Below are 12,155 nucleotides of genomic sequence, written 5' to 3'. Positions count from 1 at the left end.
AGTAAATTGTGTGCACAATTGATTTTGTTTTCACAACAAGGTCAAAATTAGTTTAGCATCTTTAAATTCTTTAAATACATCTTTTCCATCTTAAACCATTTACACACATGTTCTCCGCACTGAGTACTAGCAGTCTATTGAAAATCAGGGGTGTAGAATGAGAAGCAACACTGGCTGTCCTCATTGGTTATCTCTTTGTATGTATATGTATATATTTTAGTGTCCTCAGTATTAGTGTTACTAGAATTTACCCCAAGTAAAAATATCTTTCTTTAAATATGATTCATTTACATGATAAAAATAGGATCTGTCCAAAATGTGTGTCACTTTAACACGGCCTGGCATGCTGCGCACTCTTCTTTTTGTGTGGACCTTAAAGGTGTCCCCTGTCCATGGAGGCCATGTAACATGGACACAGGCTCTGCACATTCTCTTCATAGAGGCCAGGTGATATGGTCCTGTGTGTGTGTGTGTGTCTGTTTGTGTCTGTGTGTGTAGTCTTATGAGGCTGGTCCTTGTGGACACACAGTGGTCCCAGAGCCCCCACAACTTTACACTCCGGATTGAAGATTCCATAGGGCATTCCATCCACCAGAAGAGAAAGATGCCCATGGTCAATCTTGTGTTGATAAAAATTATTACAAAATTTTGATATTTTTTCTCCATACAAAAACACTTTTATATATATAAATTTTGCATTTGCACAAGTTTGTGAGGAGTCCTGTTTCTGAAATGAAATCCACAAAAAGTACAAACAAGAAACATTTAAAATGAACCTGTGTTGTGTGTATGTGTGTGTGTGTGTGTCTGTGTGTGTGTGTGTGTCTGTGTCTGTGTGTAAAAAAAGGGAAATATGCACAGTAGTGTAATAATATGTATGGTTATAGCTAGGATGAATCAGTCCATCAAAAAATATTTTAAAAATAAAAATAATTAAATTAAAGAATAAATACTTGAATAAATATAGCATGAGCAGGTGTGTAGTTTTTGAGTTACCAATGCTGACCTGTAATAGGCACGTCTTGTTTTAGTGGAACTGTATTTTTCTACCAGTGTGCATCTGAGACACATACCCTCTCTTTACTCACACATTTGCACAAATTGATTTGCGCACTTAATATATATATATATATATATATATATATATATATATATATATATATATATATATATATATTAAAAAATCACTCTGCCTACTTTACGTTATGGAAGTGATAGTGATCTGAAATGCAAGCAAATTAAGTCATTTATTGCCTGATGCATGGTACATCTCCTACTCTGCTTTCACTGGCTTGGATACAGAGTAAGAAACGTCTTTATTACAGAGTCGATTTTCTGTAGCTCTGAATGTTGTTTTGTAACCAGTTGGATCCGGTTTGGAACTGATCATCAGCACAAATATACACCTTAAAAATAATATACTATTTTACCCATGATCATCATACAGAACCCCCCCCCCCTCTTTGTATATTTGTCTACATGAGTCTCTTAGGTCTCTTTATTGGGCTCCCCACTATTCTCTATGTGGCCTCTGGACAGAGAATGGTCGAGTTGCCCAAAGAGATTACAGATTCACAAAACCTAAACTAATGTGAACATAATGAAGGGACAGTCCAACTCCAGCCACACTTGTGTTCTACTCCTCCGTCTCTGGATTCTCTTTCCTTCAGAAGTTATCTTGAACAGCAGTACCAATCAGTCCTTGCCCTGGTGGCAGGAGTGATGAGGTAACTCACTTTAATCTTGCCCAGAATCAGGTTATTTCCACAGGAAATATTGTCTCAGTTTCTCTCTCTCTCTCTTTTTTATCTTCAATAACTAATTATTTTTGAAACAATGATGACATTTAACACTCTGAGCAAATCCTAATCTCTCACCCGCAAAACCCCGAACCCCTCCCACCCATGTAGAAATGTAGCTCTCTCTCCTGCCCTACCACTCTCCTTGTGTTTTTCCCACTTCTCTGTTTGTAGAAAGAGAGAGCAAAGTGTCTGCTTTAAGCCATGGTCTCTTTGCCTGGCAGTCTCCGGTCATTGAAGGTGTGCATGTTGATGACCTCCTCTGTTTTAACCATGACGGGTGGTTGAGGCTTATGTTTGAGGCGGCGCTGGCACTTGAGGGACACTCGCAACTCCTCCACCATGGCACTGCAGAAGGACCTCTGTGTGGCAGGATACAGAAAACATAGTTGATCAGTCCTTTTTTGTAACATGGTCAACACACTCCAAAGATACCTTAACCCTGAACAGCCAAACTCAGAGGAGACAATACAAGCCATATGCGAATATTTGGGCACTCCTGGTTAAATGACAGGTTGTGTTGATTTATTCAGAGTTAAAATAAGTTCTGTAATGTTTAATGTACAGTTTCTACATGTCTTGTTTAAACAGGGAATATGGTGTCAGTTTATGTGGAAAGTTCGACACTTCCATTAAGATCCCACTAGTAAAGCTGCAGTTTCTAGGACTACAGACATCTCTCCATTGAAAACATTTAGGAGGCTGGTCTTGTATGAGATTTTGTTGTGGTCTCTAGGCATAAATGTCTCTCTCAATTGAAATACATAAGAGGCATATCTTGTGAGAGGTCTGTTTTTTGCCTCTAGGGCTAGAGAAACCAAATTCAATGTGAGAAAATCCAGGTGTTGTATGAGATATTTTGTTTTAGTGTCCAGTCTACAGGTCTACCACCTTTAAGTGGCAGAGACCAGGGCTTGTATGAGTGGAAATGACTGCTCAGGGCCAGCAGAGTGTACAGCCTTTCCTATAAACTCCTTGGCTTAGCTTACTTTAGGAAACAATTCAAAACTTGTAATAATTCAAAACATTCTCTAAAAAGGTTGTTATTCTTATTTTTTAAGAGCTGCCCAAACTTTGGCATGTTGAAGTACAGAGGTGAAGTAGAGTAGAGAGTGCTGTGCTGGAGGTGAGGGGGTGGAGGTGTAGTGTCATGCAGGCAGTGGATGCAGACGCTGGGCTGAAAAAGAGGAGGTGCGAGGGAGGAGGGAAGCGATGACTCAATGCCGCCGTCCATCTGGATGCACACCCAGCGCATCATAACTAAAGCGATTTCTCTATGGCAGATTTCACCCTGCCTTTTCCTGCCAGGCTGCTGCAGCGGCATGACTTATTGATGCATATTACATTTCCTCAGACTCAAATCCCATGTAGCTGCATGGCCAATTAAGCTGCTGCCTCTTCCTCTCCTCTCCCTCCTCCTCCTCCTCCTCACACTTCTCTCTTCCAAAGACACTGTGGCATTCACAAAGTGCTGCATTCAAGACAGAGACAGAGAAACGATTACTATTCCTAGAAATGTCCCCTTATAAATCATAGATATACACTAGTACTGTACACTACTGACTGCTTTTATTTTCTGTCATCTTGTTTTGGTGTGATTTATTTACATTTTTTTATGCAGAGTTCAGGCAACTTCATATAAAATGTATACCAGTGTACAGACAACAATGTGAGGTAAAAGTTGATTGTGATCTTCTAGTTCAGTCCTTTTGGACTAAATGATAAATATAAAATTTGTATATTTTTTTACATTTATTATTGTGAATATGTGAAATTTCCTGAGGTTAAGTTGCTCTTAGTGATGACAGGAACCGGATCTTTACATAGAATGCTTTACAAATACCTTGCCTGATGCCTCGGATAAAACATTTATACTTTGGCCTAAAGTAGAGGGTGGTTTTTTTTGGGCTTTATTTGAATATAGACATTTCTGGCAGGATTGAGTGACATAAACTGTAAGATTTGAGACTGAGGCACTTGTGATCAAGGTGAACATGATGCATTGTGCTCTTTGGTTAAGAATTGCAGTCATTTACTCGTTCTTACCCAACTACAGCTTTCTCCTCAGCGCTGGCCTCCACTACTGCTGCTGATGGAATACTCATTAACTGACTACACAGCAAATCAACATTAGCTTTTATGCTAATTTGGACTTTCCATTTACATAAGAGAGCTGCATATAAGATGGACCTTGTTTCTGATAGTAGCTCTACAAATTACTTTGAGAACATGCTATTTACTATCACACCGTTAGAGCTCTCGTTCCTTTTGGGAGTTGTGCACCTGCACAATTTGCATATTACACCTAAAAACATCTAAGCTACAGATCACTTAAACTGCCTTTCAATCATCACCCACCACCCCACAAGAATAAGATGAATGCTCTGTTGTTCTTTTTTTTTTTGTGCTCCAGCCTGACTGGTGATTGATAGACTATATTTTAGGAACAAAGAATGATGAGGCTGTTATATGAGCCAGGCCTGAGCTTGGTAATGAAAGATGCTTTTCAGAGCAGACATGATCATTGATGTCTAAAGAGGACCACAAACATTTTTTGAAAACTAAAATGATTCTGAAAGTACTTGTTGATATTCTGTTCAAGTAGATGTACAGTTTAAAAAAAAAAAAAAAAAAGGTATGAGAAAACGGATTCATGCCAACACTGTTAATATTAGCAATAATGAAAACATCACTTGAGACTTGAGATAGTAAATAAGCCTCCTGTGTTTACAGCAACAAGCTACAGCATATGAATTATGCATTTTATATCAAATTTGGCATGACTGTGGGAAAAAATAGCTAAGAGAGTAGAAAAAAACATTGAGATGTAGATACAGGAGCGTCATAAGGAAATTATGAGATGGAAGCTGACTTAATCAGTAAAGCAGCAAATTAAAGTAGTCTGAGGCAGAGCAGTGGGGATGGTGCTGTTGCTGTATGTGTGTTTACTAATGGTCATCAGGAACAGAAAATCAAATTTCAAACAAATCAATAACCAGAAATGTGAGACCTGACCCATCCAAGCCAGACTGGCACTGCAAAATTAAAACCTGAACCTGAGCCAAACCATGCTGGCAAACTGAATTTCACATGTAAGGTTTTATAGATATGTGCTTTCTTACAAATCCCTTCTGCTGGTTTAGAGAAAATATCTAGCTACAATTGAGTACCATTTTACAGATCTCTTAATAATTATGGAATTGTTGATTAGTGGCTGCTCAAGCAGAGCACCCACAACATATCTCCAAAAAGACAACTTTACGATATCCTTTTGTTATTTTATATTTTTTAACTATGACCTTAAGTAGTTGTGGAATATTTTCATTGGTTCAAATATTCAGAAATTAAAACGTAAAAGACCTAGTATGTGTTCAAATTATGTACAAAATCTACTAGATAATAAAACTCATTAGATAACTAACCCCAGCTCTGTATTATGCAAAAAAAGGAGCTCAAACTCAGGTCTCAATTCTGATATTTTGTTATGCCCTGTCAGGCTCAGATCAGGTAGAAGAACTCTAGTGGGTGTACATATAAACTTGTGGTGTGTGTTTGAGCTAGGAGGTGGTTCGTCACTTCTTCACAGTTGGTTGGTTGTCCCTGCCTCTCAGGAAAGAGGTTTACTCTTCAGCAGTTCAGAGTGCAGTGAGCACACACTCAGCAGGAGAAAACAAGTGGGTGGCAGAGAAAGAGGATGAGAGAAAAGCAGGGTGGCAAAAAAATGCATAAAATGAGCTGTAATTCAATTTATTTAGAAGTGTGTGTGTGTGTGTGTGACAGAGAGAGAGAGAGAGATCAGCACTACAGAGTTGCCCAGGATCCATTGAGAGAAATGAGTTTTGTTGAAAATAATCTGATGAGTTGACGTGACGTGATCAGATGTTTTCAGCAACTGTGCAAAGGACAACAATCGCAAAAAATAAACTCATTCACTCTTATAAGAAACTCTAGCACACATGGTGTTCAGAATGCAGAAGTCTAGTGACTTAATAATTTTGGTATTTATATTGTACGCCTAAGGAAAGGTCACACTGTGAGGGACATATCAGGTGGAGTTTTCATTTTTAGATGTAGATTGAGTTGTAGCAACTTCAGAATGCAAAGCACCTCATGGAAATGGCTTCCTGAGCCCTTCCAGTGGAAAACCATCTATCAGAACAATCCAGTTTTTAATAACACTGCTTGTTTGTACACTATTAGCAATGGAGGTAAACAGATTTTCAGCATGAGAGCATACATTTAAACTTGAAAATACAGCTTAATTAACAGAGCATATGTTTTGTGACCATTCATTAATTCAGTCATTTCTTTAACAGCTTAATAATGCTGTCCTGGGTCACAGTGAGACAGGGTTCTAAACTGAATCACTGGGTGGAAAGTAAGAACACACCCTGGACAGAGCACCAGTGAATCACCAGGCATCACACATTCACCAGGTGACTCACACACAGCTGTGGACAGTTTCACACAGCCAGTCCACCTACCAATATGAGTTATTGAACTGTGGAGGAAAATAGAGAACCCAGAAGAAACCCACACAAACAGAGAGAACACATCAAACTCCTAGAATTAGAGATGCCAGTGTTTTTTTTTTTTTTGTTTGTTTGTTTGATTTTGTGTGCAACACTTTGTACATCTGCTGCTTTACAGAAGTCTTGGTCCTAGCCCCTGGTGAACAAGCACGTATAAGTCAAGTGGGTCAGGTATATCACACTTAAAAACTCAGTTGTTTAGTTGTTGTCGGACTGACTCCAATCACTTGAAAAGAGATATATTCTCTCACATTTTATATTTTCTGTAGCTCACTAAGGTGTAAAAAGCCCAGCACAGCACTAACAGAAAGCCTTTGTGTGGACCTGTTACCTCCTGTTTAACACATTTTTTTTTTTCCTTAATCGCTTTCACCATCACTCTCACACACATATTTTCATATTTATCTAAATGCTCTCCGGGCTGTGCTGGCAGCTTGTGGCTGCACTGAATGTGGCCTGTTCCATGGCAACAGTAGAGTCGTGGGTAGGATTTCCTCTCTCATGACTCCTATCTTATTCAGCAGCCGCTGCCATGGCTGTATTTTCTACTTCTTTAATAGCTGCTGACTGTTTGCCACTGCTGTCCTCTACCACTGGCCAGCAGCTTCACGTCTAATTGCAACTAAGGACTAGGCTGTGCAGCAACGCCTCACAACAGGACGCCTCCAAACATCGATACGGTGGCTTTCAGTGAACAAACAAAACCACTCGCAGAGATCGATGAAGGGTGCAGGGGATGGCTCTTAAAGCCAGTCCCCTGCTGAGAGGGGCTAAGTGGGGGCACACATGTGGGACTCACAACTCAACTGTCACAAGGGAGGTCAAAGCTTTCACGAAGGTACAACAAGAATAGCACAGAACACAATCATGTTTTTTGTGTTGTTACGCAGTTGGTAGGTCAATTGAAGCTGGGGATTATTGGTTAGCCTGAAAACTGGCTAATGTTCCCGATGTCTAGCTTGAAATCTGTACTAAAGACTCTCTAATTGTTCATCTTTAGTCACACTGCAGCATGTTCCGTGGAAATAAGGCTTTTGTTGTAACATACATGTGAGTTCATGATAGATCAAAGAGAGTCGTTATTTTGGGAAGACTGCATTTATTAGTTTTTATGAACAATGATATATTTCCCTAGGACAATGTGTAAATGATTAAAAGAAAAAAAAAACACTGTAGACAGCACTGAAACTTTCAGGAATGTGTAAAATTAAAAACGTGAATGAAAACGTTACAAATGAACATTTATTTTGATGTGAATAAAACATTCATGACATTGCTGTCGTGATTAAAACCTCGTACCCCAAAATGGGAAGTGTTCAAAAGCAGGAAATAAACATTCTGTTTAAGTTGGGAATGGAACCAGATCTGAAGTCATTTTGGAGCATTTCTGTTGGATTCTGTTGCTCATCATGAAATTTGAAAACATTTTTCAATTCTTTTTAGAAAATCTACAACAACAGCTGAGATACCAAGCTTTGTTCCGACAGCAACGATGAGCGCTTAAACTGCTGTTGCTGATTGTATTTCATTTCTTTCAACAAACAGCACAGATCTGTTAAAGTTCACTCATACCATTCACTCAGGAAGAAAAGGAGGGAGAATGAATGAAGTGGAAAAGGAGGGTGAGGCAGGGCTGTAGAGGTGAGACATGCTGAAAACCATGGTGGCCATCTGAGCAAATGAACCAAAGCCCCTCTGTCTTCAGAGACTTACATCAAGGAGAGCTGCTTGCTCTCCAGCTGGCAAAGTCTGTAAAAATATTATTGATGAAATGCATTTCACTTTTTCATCCTGATCCTCAGATATTAAAGATTTCTATCAGTTCATGCCTGGTTTCTGTCCCTATCAGCTGAGGTTCCATTGGCTCTGGATAGATCATTAGAGTGGATGGCTATGGCCATACAAGGTTCATCTGTGAGAACATACCTGACCGTTAAATACAGATGTAAACTAGTTAAACAAATTCAAGCATTAACATTAGTGCACCTACTCAAACTTGTGAAGACCCCATCAATAAACCCACCAGTAAACCGATAATGCCAACCATTAAAACAAACACAAACGCATGGAGCAAACTAAAAGTGCTGTGCTGGAAAGTATGACTGCAGTTCATTGTACAAAAACAATTGCCACATTTTCAATGCAGTCCAGAAATTTGAAAATGTTTCTTTACCTTTTCGAGTTGTGCGTTTTGTTTGGACTTATAGAGAAACTCCCCAACTGCCACAAAGACAGAGAGGACGAGTCCGGCGGCCAGAACGATGAAGATTCCTCCGATGTTCTGCACGCCCAGGGCACTGGCCTCTTTACTCTCTTCCTCCGGGCAACCGTTCCCTCTCCACCATTTCTCCTTCATCATGTGCAGCTTCCCCTCCTCCTGCAGCTGCAGGATCGCTATGGTGATCTTATCTCGGTATGGAGAGCCTTGGGGGTCAAAAAGGGAAAGTGATTCAATTAGCTGCTGAAGGTTCATCTCTTGGCAGGAGAAGAATTGTGGCCAACAGAGCAAGGAGGTATAGATATACTTTCTTTTTTGTCCTTGCAAACGGTCAGTTCAATTCATGGAAGTCGCAGTTATCTGACAGTGTTATTGTCTTTACAGTATTATTCTGAGGAAAGAAAGTCACATCTTTTAACTGTTGCTGTGGTACAATAAATTCTTGACATCACAGCATAAAATCTCGAATGCAGATTTAAACGCTGTTGATACAGAATGTAAATCAAATGGAAATGTGACTCGTTATGTAATTAGCAATGCTATGTCATTATGTAACACCATGACTATACACTGATCCGCAGTAACATTGTGACCATCTCCTTGCTTCTACACTCACTGTCCATTCTCTCACCTCATACAGGAGCACTTAGATGTTCTGCAGTTACAGGCCATCTATAGTCCATCTGTCGCTTTCCATCATTCTCAGTGCTGCTGTAACACTGAGATTGTGGTGGGGTGTCAGTGTGTGTTGCGCTCGTACAAATGGATCAGATACAGCAGTTGTTGATTTTGTTGTTGTTTTTGCACTCAGTCCACTCACTGTTCGCTCTGTTTTGACACACCTACCTGATTGGTCCACATCGTAGATGTAAAATAGATGCAGCGCTGAGCATGGGCCACAACCAAAATCATACTTGCTCTGTGATGGTCCTGTGGGCTTTCTGAGCACTGAAATCAGTGTGAAAGAGGGCAAACAAATATGTAAGCAATAGGCAGAACTACAAAGTGCTCCTGTATGGTCAGTGAAGCTGAGAGAATGGACAATGAGTTCAAATCAAAGAGGTGGTGATAATGCTGTGGCTGATTGGTGTATATACATAGCAAGGAATACAAAATATGATTTTTTTTAGGAGAAAATACACAGTGATTTGCAAATGAGCTCAGTACTGTCATTCCCTATATGATAAATCAGGCCAAACAATCAGAGCTGCACTGTCATGGTTACCGTCCAAACACATGCATCACTATTATGGCTGAATGCAAAAGCTTAAACAATAAGCAACACTGAGGCTGTGAGAGAAATGGCTTCCTATTTACATTTTAGGGCTGTGTTGAGTATGTGGGCCGTTCTTTTCTGAGCGTCTGTATCATAAAATCAAATTCAGGTGTGATTTTTAGGGCAACACACTCTCCTACAATGCACTTATAATTTATAGTAATATTTGTGGCTCACTACATGAGTTTTTGTTACTAAGCAACGGGCAGTGGAATTGTTTGAATTCACTTGTTTTTCTAGGACTACTTAGTGAACAATATAGTTTCTCACTCTATAGCATCCTATGAGGGATTAGGGAACCATTTCTGTCACAGACAGAAATCATAGGTGCAAGTTGATGGAATTATACAGCAGCTACATTGCTGAAAGCCTGCTAATGACAAGGAGTGTGCCTGGGCTAAACACAGCAACTGCATTTATGTAAATGTTTACACATTTGAGCTATTCCTTAAAGCCTGACAATTAATACACAATGAATCCATTTTCCTTGCTTTTCTATTCTCACTCTTCTCAGAGTTCTTAAAAATCAAAACTCAAATTTGTTGCAAAGGTACGTCTACAGTAAATGCTGAATTGGTTTATTTTTCCAGCTGGAAAATCATTTTGAGTGTGAACAGACTTTAACAAAGAAGCAGTCCATTTCCACAAGGGATGGAAGCTGCTGTGGCAAGAAATGTTGTGGTTCCGCTCAGCATGGAGGATTTCTGCAAGGTTGGTGGTTAGATGAGTAGAGATAGAAAGAACCTGAAGCAACTGGAGTGCTGCATGAGCCACGTGAAGATTTCAGATTGAACGCTGCTTTGCTGAACCATAGCTCTCAGGGCACTGCTGATAACACTCCAATAAAGCCAAATTACATTCCAGGGATAGGCAGTTTTTCCCCCTTATCTATTTATTTTCTGTCTAATTAAACGAGGTGCCATATTTAATTTGAGGTAATGTTTCCTGTATGCATTGTTTTGTTTTGGCTTAATGAATAACTGCTTCCCAAGGTGAGCATTTGAAACCCTCACCCTCCCTCATTCCCTTCTTTTCCTCCTCCCCCCTCCTGTTTAGGCCACGTTCTGGGCGCCAAGGGATTCCTCCTCAACTCCCAGCAGCCCCTCTGCCTCCCCACATGCGCAGATAAACACTGCGCAGATCAAAACCCATCAGTACAGGAGACTTCTGATGTCAGATGAAATGTGAAACAGCGCAAGAACACTTCACACACACGCCCCCATCTTTTCATGTCCTGATTGTTGCTCTTGTTGGGCCTCTTTAACAAGGATATAAATTTTGCCAGAATTATTTAAACCAGAGGAGGGTAGTCTAAAGCCATACTCCAATGATGTTACTCAGGATAAAATAATGATAAAGTAACAGGTAAATAAAACTACGTATATATTAAGTGTTATGGGGCAATACAGAATCAGGATAATGTTAGGATATTTAAAGAGTAATATGACATATCTGCCACACAAAATGAGCACAAACCAAACATATTTGTCTATATTATTATTTATTGTGGGCTGCACTTCAAATTGGTCACTGTATTAGTTACAAGTTACCACTGCATCAGTATGGGGTTGTTTATGTATTCAGTTTAATTTTGGTAAATATGTGAGAGTAAAGACCTTAAAAAGATGTATCTGATACATCCAAGCCACAGAGTGTCAATATAATAGTAGCTTTACGACATGAATAAGAATCATTTGCAAAAGGACTGACTGGTCTTTTAAACAAAGGAAATTAGTTAATACATAAAATCTAATAAAAGGTACAAGGTAGAATATATTCCTCACAATCAGGATCTAGTAAAAATATTAGTGTAAAACTCAGAGAACATATCTGTCACCATTATTCTTAGATACATGTACAGTACTAATATAACTACCCACTTCTGTTTAAAAATACACTGTTACCTAACACACTGTTATCGAACCCTCACTGTCATCAGGCTGGTACCTTGTAAGGCAGTTAAAGCAATCATAACATCTTCTATGTTATGTATTATAGCACTGAAAGGAGTTCAAATGAATGCTGGGCAGTAGCCGACCCTTGTCTGCCCTTGCCTTTGGGTCGTTTAAACTCGGTTCTGATCTTAACTTTTGATTCACTGTGTAAAGGGAGTAACTAAATGAAACACTAACAGTATGATCTCAATTACTTCTTAATAAAGTGTAAATGCACAAGCTATTTCCCTGTTGCCTGTAACATTTAGTGAAGTACAAATTGATATAGTAATATCTTAACCTAAATGTCCAACACTTGAAAGTTATCCTCACTAAGTAAACTACGTGTTATCAGCAAAAAGGTTTAATCACTGGGAAAAAAAAAAAAAATTATAT

The 12,155-nt window shown here is 39.3% G+C and overlaps 1 protein-coding gene across 2 annotated transcripts in view; it reads right to left on the bottom strand.

Annotated features, from left to right (window-relative positions):
- Positions 1–1,151: 1,151 nt before the first annotated feature.
- grik2 (glutamate receptor, ionotropic, kainate 2) overlaps positions 1,152–12,155 on the bottom strand; it is a 164,252-nt gene continuing 153,248 nt past the window's right edge. The window contains exons 16-17 of one of the 2 annotated variants that reach the window (XM_066683827.1): positions 8,505–8,755; positions 1,152–2,161 (exon numbers count right to left, since the gene is read on the bottom strand). In XM_066683827.1, coding sequence (XP_066539924.1) covers positions 1,997–2,161; positions 8,505–8,755 — 416 coding nt within the window. In that variant the 3' untranslated portion in view covers positions 1,152–1,996. Of the gene's footprint in view, positions 2,162–7,002; positions 8,081–8,504; positions 8,756–12,155 lie in introns of those variants that run through there. The other variant, XM_066683828.1, reaches the window with a different exon arrangement.

Source organism: Hoplias malabaricus, chromosome 10, assembly GCF_029633855.1.
Source record: "Hoplias malabaricus isolate fHopMal1 chromosome 10, fHopMal1.hap1, whole genome shotgun sequence".
NCBI lineage: Eukaryota > Metazoa > Chordata > Actinopteri > Characiformes > Erythrinidae > Hoplias > Hoplias malabaricus.
This window is presented reverse-complemented; position numbering and strand designations above follow the sequence as displayed.